The following is a 14,414-nucleotide window of genomic DNA, read 5'->3' on the forward strand; positions in this document are numbered from 1 at the left end:
ACGCACCTGACACACACATGCAGTTACACACACACACGGATACACACGCACCTGACAGAAACACACACACATGCAGTTACACACACATGGATACACACGCACCCGACAGATACACACACACATGCAGTTACACAAACACACACGGATACACGCACCTGACAGACACACACACATGCAGTTACACACACACACACGGATACACACGCACCCGACAGACACACACACATGCGGTTACACAAACACACACGGATACACACGCACCTGACAGACACACACATGCAGTTACACACACACACACGGATACACACGTACCTGACACACACACGTAGTTACACACACACGGATACACACGCACCCGACAGACACACACATGCGGTTACACAAACACACACGGATACACACGCACCTGACAGACACACATGCAGTCACACTAACACACACGGATACACACGCACCCGACAGACACACACACATGCAGTCACACACACACGGATACACACGCACCCGACAGACACACACACATGCGGTTACACAAACACACACGGATACACACCCGACAACACACACATGCAGTTACACAAACATACAGGGATACACACGCACCTGATAGACACACACACATGCAGTCACACACACACGGATACACACGCACCCGACAGACACACACACATGCGGTTACACAAACACACACAGATATACACGCACCCGACAGACACACACACATGCAGTCACACACACACAGATACACACGCACCTGACACACACACACACACACACACACACACACACTGACAGACTAGGGCTCTGATCCTGGGACAGAGCTCCTTTCCATCCGGCAGAAAGGAGCCGTCTGTAGGACAGTTCTACCAATCGGAGCAGGTTCTTTACCCCGACGAGGAGAGTGTGAAGCCCGGGGCAGACGGCACCCTGACAGTGAGTTTCGGGCGGCCCTCTGCTTATCTGCGTGGCTGTAACGTGCTTGAGGAGCCGCTGGATTTTACCCAAAGGCCAGACTCCCATCCTACGCGGGGCAAGGCCATCCCTGTGCTAATTCCCGATGCTGTCCCTGTTCCTAACGGGCCCCGAGCATTCCCCAGCATCCAAACCTCAGCTGAGTGAGTTGGCGGCTGAGACTTCGCCACGGATGGAAAATCCCGTCCCAAGGTGTTTGTGTGGGGGCAGCACGCGGGCTTGAGGAAACACAGGGTGTGAGTCCACGCTTGCGGCCGTGGCCTGCAGGGCCCAGCACCGGGGCGGCCCAGGCAGGTCGTGCGGCGCAGCGGGGCACGCACACCACGCACGTCATGAGCGGCCTAGAAACTTCCGTCTGCAGCTTTGGTTCCCTTCAGAAGTGCCAGTTAGGTGCATTTACGAAGCAAGGGCAAGTTCGGCGGGTATATTTAACTGTGGCTTTCTTGTCAGGTAGGGAGCACCGGTTAATCCGTGTGAAAAGTTGTACTTGCCTGCAGTGAACAATTATTGGACAAGAACGGCCCCTGTAGCACTTGTTTACTTTTCTGAAATAAAAAGAGACAGAAATCATGGTTATGCACTATGACTCTTATGTCTTGCAAACTAACTCTTAAGCCAAAACAAATAGACCGTATCTTTGACATCATTTTGCAAGAATAGCCTGTTTTGACAAAGAAAATCAAAATTACACACACATTTTCAAAGATTTATTTTTCTTTTCAATATTAAATGATTAGACAGAGCTTTAAAAACAATTCTTACATTTTCACAATTTCCCTTTCCCTTTCCAAGTGAGAACCCGGGGCTTCCGTCACCAGCCCGTCCTACCCCTCCGTCTGCGGCTCCAGTCAGCTGACTGGTTGGTTGTTACATGAGGATCTACGTTCTTTGCTAAAATGTTTGAGTTTTGCAATTTATGCTCAAAATTTCTTACATTCTAGACATCATACTGGAATATAATATTACTCTATTGTCTCAAAACAGCATCTTACAGGTCCTTCTGGATCCGTCCATTTGGTTGGAGTTCTAAATTGCGGAGAAACCGCAGTTGAGACAAGTCCTTCCTTTGTATAAATCTGCGTATGTTTACAAACAACTCTGTTGTGCAGATTTTAGACCAGAATTTATGAGAATTAACAATAAGCATAGATTATTTTGTAACCAAGCCTTAAATCAAAACAAAGCCCTGATTTCAAATCCTCTGTATCAGCTCCAAATTTGTTGAAAGTGAAACAACTAAGCGTGTTTACAAAGTACACCAGATTTCTCAATAAAATATTTCTGAATAGAGAAAAGTCAATGAAAAAATGTGTGAGGGGCCGTGTTCTAAAATGCTCCCTAGGAATTTCCGCAACGTATATGACATGAAGCTAAATTTAAAATGAATGACAGTGCAGAAATAAAAATCTTTTTCCTTGCACTGGACATGGGAAAACGTCACACATCTTTGTGAAGCCTTGCCTGCCCAGCAGAGTCAGCTGGAAGCTCATATTCTGTCACCTGGTGGCCTTGCCTCTAAACCCCAGAGCCGAGGGGTCAGGAGGCGGGGCGGGGGGGGCCGAGGAAGGAGGCGGCTGGTGCAGGTGCCCAGCGGGTATTTCCATGTCTGCCCCCAGAGCAGAGCCCAGACAACATGGTGGGGAGCCCACCAGGGCAGCAGTGATTGGTGGAGCTTGCAGACCACCCAAGATGTCTTAAAAATGAGAAGACCCAGAAACATGGGTAGAACAAGCTGCTCAGGGTCCCTATGGCCATGTGGCTATTTCTGCTGGACTTTTTCTTACTTTCGAGGTCCACTGCAGTGTGAGGGTTTCTCGGGAAGGTGAAGGAAGTACAAGTGAACTCATTAAAATCAACAGTGGGCCAGAATGCCCGGAAGGTTCTTGGGCCTTTGAGAATAAAACAGACTGGAAAATGAATCGACTAATATCTCCGTCTAAAACCTCCCATTCTTTGGGGCGCCTGGCTGGCCCAGCTGGTGGATGTTCAACTCTTGATCTCGGGGTCATGAGTTTGAGCCCCAGGCTGGGTGTAGAGATTATTTTAAAATTAAGAAAAAAAAATCTTAAAACTCCCATTCTTGACTCAGGTTGTAAAGGCAACATGAGCTTTAGGTCTGACAAAATAGATGCCAGATCCCCAGGATGTACCTCAGTGTGAGCGACGTGAGGCCCACCAGCTCCAACAAGGTTGTGCGTGGGCACGCTCGCCCCGCTTGTGCACGTGTGTACGCACTGTGTGTGTTCGCCCTGCTGGTGCACGTGTGTGTACGCACTGTGTGTGTTCGTGTGTGTGCTCGCCCTGCTTGTGCACGTGTGTGTACGTGCTGTGTGTGTTCGTGTGCGCGCTCGCCCCGCTTGTGCATCTGTGTGTATACCCGGTGTGTGTGCGCGTGTGTGTGCAGAATCAAGCAAGCTCAGGGTCAGACTAGATTTAGGGAGGCTTTATTCCTATAGGCCTTTTACTTTCAAACAGAAGATGTTATTAGAAATCTCTTGGTCGCTGAATCTTTTAGATGTGAACCTCCAACAGTCTGTGATAGTTCATACTTGGTAGTCCAGGCTCAACGTTTGCCTGCTCACACACTGCTCAATCTCCAGGTTCTGGGCATTTTTTCTGATGGGGCCAAGCGCAAAAGTAGTACATTAAAAAAAAAAAGGAACAAACCACCACCAAATTCCCTTGTTTGGACTGTATCAGTTTCAGAAAACCGTAACTGTAAGGGGCCAGGAGAACAGGAGTGTCCCGTTTATAGCTGGTCAGCCCCATTTTTGGCAAAATGCATTAAGAATAACTGTTCTTAGGGGTGCCTGGGTGGCTCAGTTGGTTAAGCGACTGCCTTCGGCTCAGGTCATGATCCTGGAGTCCCAGGATCGAGTCCCGCATCGGGCTCCCTGCTCAGCGGGGAGTCTGCTTCTCCCTCTCCCGCTCCCCCCTCTTGTGCTCTCTCTCATTCTCTCTCTCTCTCTCAAATAAATAAATAAAATCTTTAAAAAAAAAAAGAAGAACTGCTCTTATAGAAGACTAAATGCTCTAATAACTGCTTCCGCGGTCCCTGCTCTCCTGTTACAGAATATTTGAAGTATTACTTTCTCCAGCACATTGCAACTGGCTGCCTCAGCAGGACCCAGGGAGGTTTCAATGCGGCTTTAATATCCATGCTGGCCCCGCCCCGGGCTAAACCTATTTACAAACAGCCACCAGCAATCAAGGAGACGCGCAGTGTGAATACAATGTGCTGCTGCCGTGGTTTAGAATTTTATTTACAAAGAATCACGTGCTTGTATTATTACAACATAAAACATCACAAATAGAAAAGTAAAAAGCGAAACGTAGTCCACAAAAGCGTTCACCTGGTTGACCCAAGACAGAGATGCAGAGTATTCATGAAGATGAGAAATACACAGCTGTCTTGTTTGACTCGATTAGAACAAACCATCAGTCAGCAAGAGGTTGCAAACATTCAGGAAAATGGATATTATATATATTTCAACAGGAGGAATTCACGAGAAAGAACGATTAGTAATACAAACCAACCCCCGGGTCACTGAGTGAGAAGGAACCGCCATGCGACCAACAGCAAGCAAAGGTCAGAGGTCGTGAGAGGCTCGGAAAAGGGGCTTTTTCCCCCACTGCCCTGCAGCAGAATCACAGCCTCCAATGATCACTTTTGTGACTATGCAACTGGGCTCATATTACTAGCTGCAACATCACAAAAATGACACTGGCCACCGCTCGTTAGCTGGCAAAGTAAGGGTCTGTCCGTTTCTACAGGGATCAGCGTTGTGAGTGCCGTTGCGCACAGCAAGAAGGGAGAGACTCAGAGACAGACAGAGAGAGAGTTTTTAAAAGCAAAGCCCTCACATGTGATGCTAATTATCTCTTGGTTTTTGCAGCTTCTCTTTAGAGTGGAAATGTGCTCCCTCTGGGCTCCAGAAGTCTGTAATTACACGTCTCCGTGCCCGACGCACCCTGGCCAGAGTGGGGGAAGGCTGGGCAAGTGTTCGGGGTCGGGGTCGGGGTCGGGGTGGGGGTGGGGGGAGGGGGAGACCTGCGCGTAAGGCGACCAGAGTCTTCAGAAGCCGAAGCCTCTTCCCGATTGCTGAACTTTGGGTGGCTCTTTTACCCAGAAAACCCCAAAGCGGCAGTCCGTGCCTGAGGGTGATGCTCCCGAGAACGCGACCGCTCGCGCCCACTGTCCAGTGAGCGCACGACAGGCAGCCAGGTCTGGAAAACTGGGCGGTGCCGAGTCAGGCAAGCCAGCAAAGCTTTTGATTCTGATGGACTTGCAAATTTCAACTGAACAAAAACCTCTGGAGCCTGATCTCCTAAGCCTCTGGGGAAAGGGAACCTTGGGAGTCCATGTTTCTTCAGGACAGGTTGTAAGCACAGACGGTTGGTTGTGTATTGTTCAGTTCCATATATGGATATGGATTTCGACGTACGCCCATATGCATATATGTACAAACACACTGGATGAGCGTGAAGACGGGGGTTAGGATGATCCGCTATCTGTGTAGCCACATCCATTTTGCCAGTAACGGCTGTTTCTCGAAGACTCTATCTCAGGAAATGCGCCCTAGGTCAGATTTTTAGATAGCCTGTCTTTAGGCATAAATTTGTATTAAGGAAAGGTATCTGACAGCCAGGACGTGGGGTGGATTGAGAGGGAACTGTGTGTAGTCAGTGCTTTGCGGTGCGTTCAGGACTCGATGCATCGTGCGCGCTCGGCCTCTCTGGGCGAGGTCAGCAAACGTGCGCCATGGCTGAGATGCCACGAGCGCGTCTCTCCGGGAGCTCTTTCACACGCTATTTGATCCAAAGAACTATTCAAACAAAAATTCTGTTTTGCTTTTCAAAGTAGACTAAAAGGCAAAAGAAATAGTATCACAATAACCTTGAGAATGTCTAACACACAAATTAAAGAAATGCAGAGATCAGCCTGAAACCCCACTGTCTCGAGTTACATAGCCGGAGACTCAAGGTAACTGTTCAGATACAAATCACTCTGTGATTGGGTACAATGCTGGATTAAGGTGCATTTTATTTCTTAGTTCATTGTTTTGGATCTCTGTCTGCTTTTGTGATCAGGCAGGTTTCCAATCCGTTAAACGTTAAGAGGGGCTCTACGGAACGGAGAGCTCAGTTATCATGCTGCTCAACGCCTGCCTCGCTTGGTGGCTGCTCATTCTTCACCACCACGCAACAGCCAGTGCTGACCACCGTTATCACCGAATCCAATGGACAATCCAAGCTTCCATCTTAAATTTCCCCCTTTTTTGCCTTGTCAATATCTTCCTGAAAGATGGAGTCCAGCATTCATCTCAACAGTTCAATAAACACACTTTAAAACAAGACAGCCCCCTGGGCGACTGGCTGACCGGAGCGTGAACAAAGACTGGACGTTTCCAGACTGTCAGTTTCAAAACTGCACTAGACTACACAGTCACGTGCCGCTTCCATGCAGGCTCTCCCCCAAGGTCTAAGGTCACCCGGGCTGGAATCTGGCCCCATACTTGTTACATCTCATTATCCTGTCCAACCAGATAGTATCCAAACTAAAAATCTGCTTTTTCCTCATCCATATTCCGTGAAGCGTGAACTTCGGGACTCTACCACTTGGAGAATCTTATCAGAAATAATGACCGCATTTCCACAATTCTAAGGCATCTATGTCCCCCCCCCCCCCTTTTTAACTCCTCTAAAACCAGAAAACATCTTTCAGTTAATATGTACCTTTAACATAATCTCCTTCCCCTCCCCTGTCCTATATATAATCATAAATACAGTTGACCCTGGAACAACATGGCTCTGAGCTGCGCTGGTCCACTTACACCTGAGTTTTTTTTTCGATAAATACAGGATGACACTGAAAATGTATTTTCTCTTCCTTGTGATTTTCTTCATAACATTTTCTTTTCTCCAGCGTACTGTTATTGTAAGACTACAGCGTATAATACACACACCGTACAAGCTATGTGTTAATTGACTTCTTATGTTACCGGTAAGGCTTCCAGTCAACAGGAGGTTATTAGAAGTTACGTTTCGGGGGAGTCAAAAGTTAAACGTGTATTTTCAACTGTGTGGGGGTTGGTGCCCCAACCCCGTGTTGTTCAAGGATCAACTGTATATTTATAATCTATAAATATAAAACGGATGGCGTGTCTTATAGCAGATGGCCTCTTAGACACAGGAAATCTGGTATCAGACCGCGTTCCCTCCTCTCTTATGCCCACACTCTAACACGTTACCCTGCTTAGAGCGCTGTTTGTCATACCTGCGGAAATCCAGGAGGGACCTCGCGGAGGAAGGCACTCCCTGGTCATACCAGCTCAGGAAGTGGAACTGAGTCACCGTGCGCGTCTCGTTGGTTTGAAGGTTCTTCAGATAGAAGCTCCTCACGAGGAAATCCTCACACCAGATGTGCTCGGAGACTAGGTTTACCTGGACAGGAGGACAGGGGGCATTGGGACGTAAAGCATTGTCTGAGCAGGGAGCCACTCTGAGCAGTGAAGGGCGGATACTACGAGGACCGCATGTGGGTCGACAGCGGGCTTAATGGCTCTTCCCACCTTCTCAGTTTTAACGGGGTTTATGCAAAAGATAACTGTGGGTTTTTAATGTCACCTAGGTGCATTAGTCAGATTATTAGAAAATTGTGTTACAACCCAAAACGATTCCAGCTTTCATCTTTTGTATTTCTAAGCTATCTAAACCTTCAAGAAAAACTATACCTTGGAACAAGAACACCTGTGGGTTCCACTATAACTTAGGTTTCACTGCAGGTGGTTACCAGCTAGAGGTGGAGAGGAGACCAAAGGAGTCACGCAGATAGCGTGACTCGGCACTTCTCGGGGCCAAGCCCCTTCTCAGCAGCCCAAAAGCCACAACTCTGTGATCTAGGATTCATCTTCACGCTTCCACCGTGGGACTTTGGCCTTCTGACTAATTTTTAACGCGAAACAACAGATGCATGCTGGTACGTGTTGAACTGCCCAAGTTGGCGCAGTTCGTTGTCGATGTGGGTAGAGAGTCCAGCTAGAGAAAGAAGCTTGCCAGCGGGCGGCCCTCGAGGAAGGTCGAATCTACAGACCCACAGCCCTGAGCGCCGCGCAGGCAGGGCTCTTCCGACAACAGACCCAGGAAGGGTCTTTACTCGGGGCCTGGCTCAATGGGCCTCCCTGCGAGGTAGATGTGTTTTGGTTCCTTCTGTCTGAATTTGGAATCCTAAAACTTTAAAAATGAAGACCACACTCTTTATGCCAGAGGCTGAGGTGCCACAGCATGGCCTTTTGGAGGGTGTGGGCACCTACGGACTGCGGGGCCCTGGGGATGCCTGGGGAAGGGGCCGCCTGGGGAGGTGGGGGCGCTGCTGTCGTCCGCGGCCGCGGGCGGGTGGGCGGGCGCCGGGGAGTACCTCGTAGACGTGGTAGAGGTTGGAGCCTTCGTCGGGCCAGTAGTGGTAACACTGCCGGACGCCGTTCTCCGAGAGGGGTGTCAGCATGACGATGACCACGCAGCCACGCTCCCACACCATCTGCAGACAGAGGAAGGCCCGCGGCCACCGCGTGACTGGCAGATCCGCGCGACACGCGCAATGGCCGCACTCAGCGACGCGGGCCCAAGGTGCTCGCACACGGACCAACATCCCCCTTTCATCGGACCCTCCTCCTCCATAGCTGGCTTCCCATCTCAGAACACGCCCCGTAGCCTCCATGGTCCATGCAATACTAAAAACAACCACCAGGGATTCATTCCACACCTCCGAGAACCTCTTAAGACCCGCGTTCAGCAGTCTGGCTTCCCAACTTTGGATCTGTGAAGAGAGCTTTCTACCACGCGGCACAAACCCACAACATGGGCTCTTACGTGGTCCCCAGCGGCCTGCGGGTGGGCGGGCGCTGCTCTGCGTATGTCCGCCCCTCCACATGGTGCAGACTGAAATTGGTCGACACGATCATTTTTTGGTCGTTGTCATTATTCTGCATGACTAGAAAACCATTTTGCTTTGTGAAGCTGCCGTCCTATCAGAAGCAGGCTCTCCTTACCGAGAGCAACGGCTGGGGTTTCATGTACCTACACGGAATATGACCATGCTCCTCAATGAAAACAGAACCGAGTTAATAATTCATAGCAGCCACATTATGAAGCGTCTCCCAGACACAGCGAACCGATGGCCGCACATCCAAATGCGGAGAGGGGGCAGACACCAAGGCCCTCCACGGGACTCCCTCTCAAATGCAGCTCCCAACTTCGTGGCTGTGGGCCTGTGTATTAACACTGGAGCATAATCACGAAAACCATGAATTCTATGGGGCACGCTGAGGTGGCACTTGCAGACGTGTATTAGCATTATAGAGTGAAGAGGAGTCTACTTTCCCCGCAGTGGGTTACGGTGACTTGACAGAAATATTTATAAGCAACTGCATTTAGATGTAAATTTCATATCTAAGAGATCTTCTATTTCTTTTAAATACAGATATAACAATCCAATTAGAATCTTGTCATTTAAAAAAAAAATCCACATAGCTCAAATATAAAATGCGTTTCCTTCATAGTTCATGTTATTAAATAACCCCCTTTAAGTGATATTTTAAAAAGAGACGTGTCCACGGTATTTTCCTCTTTGAATATTGATTTATATTCCCGCGTGATGGGAATAGTCAATGCTTTTACGGCACTGCGCTGTGTCTCATTAACATTGGGATTCCATGGAAACTGCTGGTGTTTATGAAAAAGCCCACAAATAAATATGAATTATGCCCGAACCTATATGCCTTCATTTTCCTTAGCGCAAAGCCAACCACAAGATGAGAATTCAAAGCATGTGTCTCACTTGCGGCTTTCAGGCTTTGCAGCCTGCCCCACTAAATTGGTCCTTCCAGCACATAACAATTTAATGTGTCTTTAGAAGGTGGAGAAGCTCATTGAAGCCATTATGAAAATGAGAAGAAACAGAGATTTTATGAGTGTAATAAAAATACAATGATCTAGACCATAAACTAATCATCTCACACTCTGCTTGTGCCACCCAAGTGTGACATTAGGAAGCCCCTCATTTAAAGAGGAGTCCGCCCGGCCGGGCAGTCCCGTTCATTGGTCCGCGCACGCCATGCTTCCATTCAGGAGCCCGCCCGGCTCTCTGAAGACTTGGTTAAGATTAAATCCAAATGAAACTTAATTTAAACAAACAATCCCAAAGGCACTCTTGGGGATCATATTTCTCTTTAGGTCACCATGTCTAAGAGCAGAGAGGGGAATTTAGTAAATCACACAAACAGGCGGCCCCCTCGGGGCCTGTGTGTCCGCTTGCTGGGCGGCGGGAGTCGGTGCGCAGGGCAACGGAGCTGTTCCCGCGTCGCTTCCCACCTGCAGCAGTTGCGTCACCCGCTGACCTTCACGACACGCTGAGAAGAGTTAACGCGGGTCTGGTGGGACCAGGACGCCAGCCAAAGTTCAGGTTAGAAACAGGGACAGTTTCTCTGTTTCCCCTTCCGTGGCTCCCCCGGCCCTCGGGCAGTACCCAGCTTAGGAGGGGCTGTTTGTGTGGCTAGTCTTCGGGAAATCCTAATCTTTCTCTTCTGGGAAGCAGCTGTCCACCCGGAGGCCCCCTGAATCTCAGAAGCGAGGCAGTTTGCTGAGTGAGTGAGCTAAATGTGTGAATGCCAGAAATGGTGATTTCTAGCACTTTTCTGTTCAGTGTCAGAGACCACGACACTTCTGGTCACCTCCTGGTTTACCGGGCACCTTTACCGAGCACCCAGCACGTCAGGAGATTCAGAGGTAACTAGAAGTGCCCGCTGAAAGTGGGGTGGGGACCGCGCCCCGCAGTGCGCCACAGGGGTCTGCAGTCCTGCCCACAGCTCCTTTCGCGCCCAGTGGATGACTTTTCCCAAACAGGAAGCAGCTGCTTCCATCCCTGGATCCAGACGAGGCCACCAACATGGATGAAACATGAGCCTTCAGGGCTGGATCCTGAGTATAAACCAGGGCTGCGCTCGGAGGAGCTTTCTGGGGAGCTTCTCAGATGCTCCGGCGCCACCCCTCGGGAGTCCCCCCCCGAAGGCCCAGGACACCTCAACAGTACGGCTTCACGGCTAGGGACGGGAGCGATGGCGGCCTCTGGGGTTTATGGTCCCCGCCCACCTCTTCTTTGGCGACTGTGTGCTGCGGGAGTGGGAGGGGTCTGCTCGGTGTCCCATGTCACCACCTGCCGCCAATCCTTGGGAGCCCGCCCCAGGCTGCGTCATCCGGGGACGCGGCGGAGACGCGGTGAAGACGCTCACGACGCCGTCACTGCCGATGGGGACGTGCGCGTGGCCTTGGGCAGCAAGCAGGCAGGTAACGGGACATCCCGTGGCTCAGAAGGTCGCTCTGGTGACAGGAAGCACACACCTGGGCCGCTGCGTGATCCACCCTGAGACAGTTTACTGACGGTTGATAAGAAAAGCCAGATTGCTCTTTGTTACCGGTTGAGTTTTGTCCCCCGAAGAAGATATGCTGAAGTCCCAACTGCTGGGACCTGCGAATGTGACCTTATTTGGAAATAAGGTCTCTGCTGATGTCGTTGAGTTACAGAGGGGGTCATACTGAATTAGAGTGGGCCTCATAAGAAGAGGGAAACCCTGGGCGAAGACAGACCCTGGCGGGAAGCCTCAGGACTGCGTGGGCCCCCCAGATGCTGAAAGGAGGAAGCCCCTCCGGCACCTTGATTCCAGATGTCCGGCCTCCAGAACTCTCAGAGAAGCCCCCCAGCAGTAGAAAATCCAAGCTTAGCCTGTGACTCCCCAAAAGCTTGACTACGAGCCTACAGTCGACTAGAAGCCTTACCAGTAACGCAAGCAGCCGATTAACACATGGTTTATAGGTTGTATGTACATTATTTGCTATATTCTTATAATAAGGTAAGCTGGAGGAAAGAAAACGTTATCAATAAAATCATAAGGAAGAGAAACTACGTTTACAGCACTGTCCTGGAAAACATCTGCGTCCAGAGGCCCGGGCAGCTCAGACCCGCGTTCGAGGCTCAGCGGCATGCTCACTGCCAGCGGCCTCCTCGGGGCTGGGCGTGCCCCTCCAAGGGGCCTATACAAACCCAATTAAAGCAGATGGAAGGAAACCACAGTCGTCTCCTCATCCAAAGTCTTTTTCGAAAACTAGCTGTTCAGCAAGCCAAACTCTTTCAAAGCCCAGCTAAGACGTGATTAAAGGAAAGCTGACCCATCCAAAATCGCAAAGGCCCAGGTCATGTTCTCCGCCAGGCACCCGGTTCCTCCAGGCATAAAACTTCTTCCTGTACTTAGATCTCTTGTGATGTGTCCCTTTCTACCTTGCATCATCCTTATCATGTGCTCACATCTTTCTCCCACTAGCCTGGCATCTCCGAGAAGACCGGATGCTGGTCTGGGCACCGTTTCTACCCTCCACGGCAGCCAGGACCGTGACTTACTAGAGAGGATGCTCGGCTGAAAACAATACATGTGTTTAAAAGAGACCCTTTGACTATTTCTGCAAAAAGAGATAAAATGCTGTCAAAGGCATGCCTGGAAGAAGTTCTCCCAGGACCTGCTTAACGTCGAGAAAAGCTTTTTTATTTTTCATTCTTTTAGCACATGAACTGTTTGCCTGGGTGATGGAGCTGCAGGTGCATGAGGCAGACAGCTCTTCTCCATGGGCTCCACATCCCCCCGCAATCCTGACCATACAGCGCGTTTCTGTGGTGGACTTACTTTTACAGGTTGAACAGAGATCACCTGAAGTCTGGCCATGAGGAGGCTGACTCACATTTCAAAATAATAAGGAGTCAATTAATGAGGTTTAGTAATGCTTGCGTTTTCTTCCTTACAAGCTCGCTGATGTCAGTCAGCTCTAATGTGGTCTGAAATAGACCCAAAAGGGAAAAACAGGTGTCTGCGACACCTGGCAGTCGAGGCCCCGCCCTGGGCCTCCCCGAACACCGCGTCCGCGCACGGCAGCAAGCCCCCTGCGGTCACGCGCTCCGCGTCCAGCCACTGCGGACGGGGGGGAAACTTCTGCTACGTCTTCCATGCACAACTCATAACGCGCCCACCTGACCTGCCGCTCAGCACACAAACAGGTCAGCGCGGCCTCCCTCGGCCACGAAGCCGCCCTCCTCGCTGTGTGATGTTGGGTGCCGGACACCCTGCGCCTGAACCAGTCCCACGGCCGCCATCCCACAGCCCGTAAACGGCAGCCTCGACGCTGAAATCCCTTCCCACCGGGAGTAAAGGAGAAGGCATCTAAATAAGAAGTCCTTGCCGTGTCCGTGGAACCGGGTTCGAGTCTTCTTGGAAAGATGGCGCGGCTGGCCTAGCTGTCCAGCAGACTGGAGGTGGCTGGGTGCAAACACTGGTCCCTTAGGGTTTCCAGAGCCAGGCCACCCGCTTCCAGACCCGACTTCTTCATCCAGCCCCTGTGCAGTCGCTACGGGCTATTCATCACAGGTGTTTGGACGTCTGGGAAGTTACCTGGACCCGAGGGAGTGTCGCCACTTAGAACCATTGGCAGTCCCTCAGCCTTGCTCACCGTTCGGGTTAAATATGTGTGTCATCTGCTTAGATGAAAGTGCCACGCTCAGGCTGCCACTTTCTTTTCAAGATGAGAACCAGCTATGAACGCATCAGTCCAGCTGTGGGTCCCAGAGAAGGAGGAGGGGGGGTGAGGGTGGATGAGGAAGAGAAGGTGGACAGGAAGGAGGGGAGGAGGGAGGGAGGAGGGGAGGGAGGAAGGGATGAGGGGAGGGAAGGAGGAGGAAGGAGGGAGGAGGGGAGGGAGGGAGGGAGGAAGGGGGAAAGGAGGGAGGGAGGAGAAGGGGAGGAAGGGAGGGAGGAGGTGAGGGAGGGAGGAAGGGGGAAAGGAGGGAGGGAGGAGAAGGGGAGGAAGGGAGGGAGGAGGTGAGGGAGGGAGGAAGGGGGAAAGGAGGGAGGGAGGAAGAAAGGAGGGAGGGAGGAGGGGAGGAGAGGGGAAGGGAGGCAGGGAGGAGGAAGGAGGGAGGAGGAAAGGGAGGGAAGGAGAAGGGGAGGAGGGAGGGAAGAGGGAGGAGCAGAGGAAGGGAGGGAGGAGGGAGGGAGGAGGGGAGGAGGGAGGGAGGAGGGGAGGAGGGAGGGAGGAGGGAGGAGGGAGGGAGGAGGGAGGAGGGAGGGAGGAGGGGAGGAGGGTGGGAGGGAGGGAGGAGGGAGGGAGGAGGGAGGAGGGAGGGAGGAGGGGAGGAGGGTGGGAGGGAGGGAGGAGGGAGGGAGGAAGGGGGAAAGGAGGGAGGGAGGAGCAGAGGGAGGGAGGAGAGGAGGGAGGGAGGAGGGGAGGAGGATGGACGGAGGAGGGAGGGAGGAGGGGAGGAAGGGAGGGAGGAGGGGAGGAAGGGAGGAGGAAGGGAGGAGGGGAGGGAGGAGAAGGGGAGGAAGGGGGAAAGGAGGGAGGGAGGA

At 51.3% G+C, this 14,414-nt stretch overlaps 1 protein-coding gene across 7 annotated transcripts in view; it reads right to left on the reverse strand.

The window, feature by feature from the left end:
• PTPRN2 (protein tyrosine phosphatase receptor type N2) overlaps positions 1-14,414 on the reverse strand; it is an 822,826-nt gene that overhangs the window by 25,113 nt on the left and 783,299 nt on the right. For all 7 annotated transcript variants that reach the window (XM_078059815.1, XM_078059811.1, XM_078059813.1 and 4 more), the window contains 3 exons: positions 8,390-8,509; positions 7,250-7,416; positions 1,464-1,517 (listed from right to left, as the gene is read on the reverse strand). In XM_078059815.1, coding sequence (XP_077915941.1) covers positions 1,464-1,517; positions 7,250-7,416; positions 8,390-8,509 — 341 coding nt within the window. The remainder of the gene's footprint in view (positions 1-1,463; positions 1,518-7,249; positions 7,417-8,389; positions 8,510-14,414) is intronic.

The sequence above is a fragment of the Halichoerus grypus genome, chromosome 12, assembly GCF_964656455.1.
Source record: "Halichoerus grypus chromosome 12, mHalGry1.hap1.1, whole genome shotgun sequence".
NCBI classification, from domain to species: Eukaryota; Metazoa; Chordata; class Mammalia; order Carnivora; family Phocidae; genus Halichoerus; species Halichoerus grypus.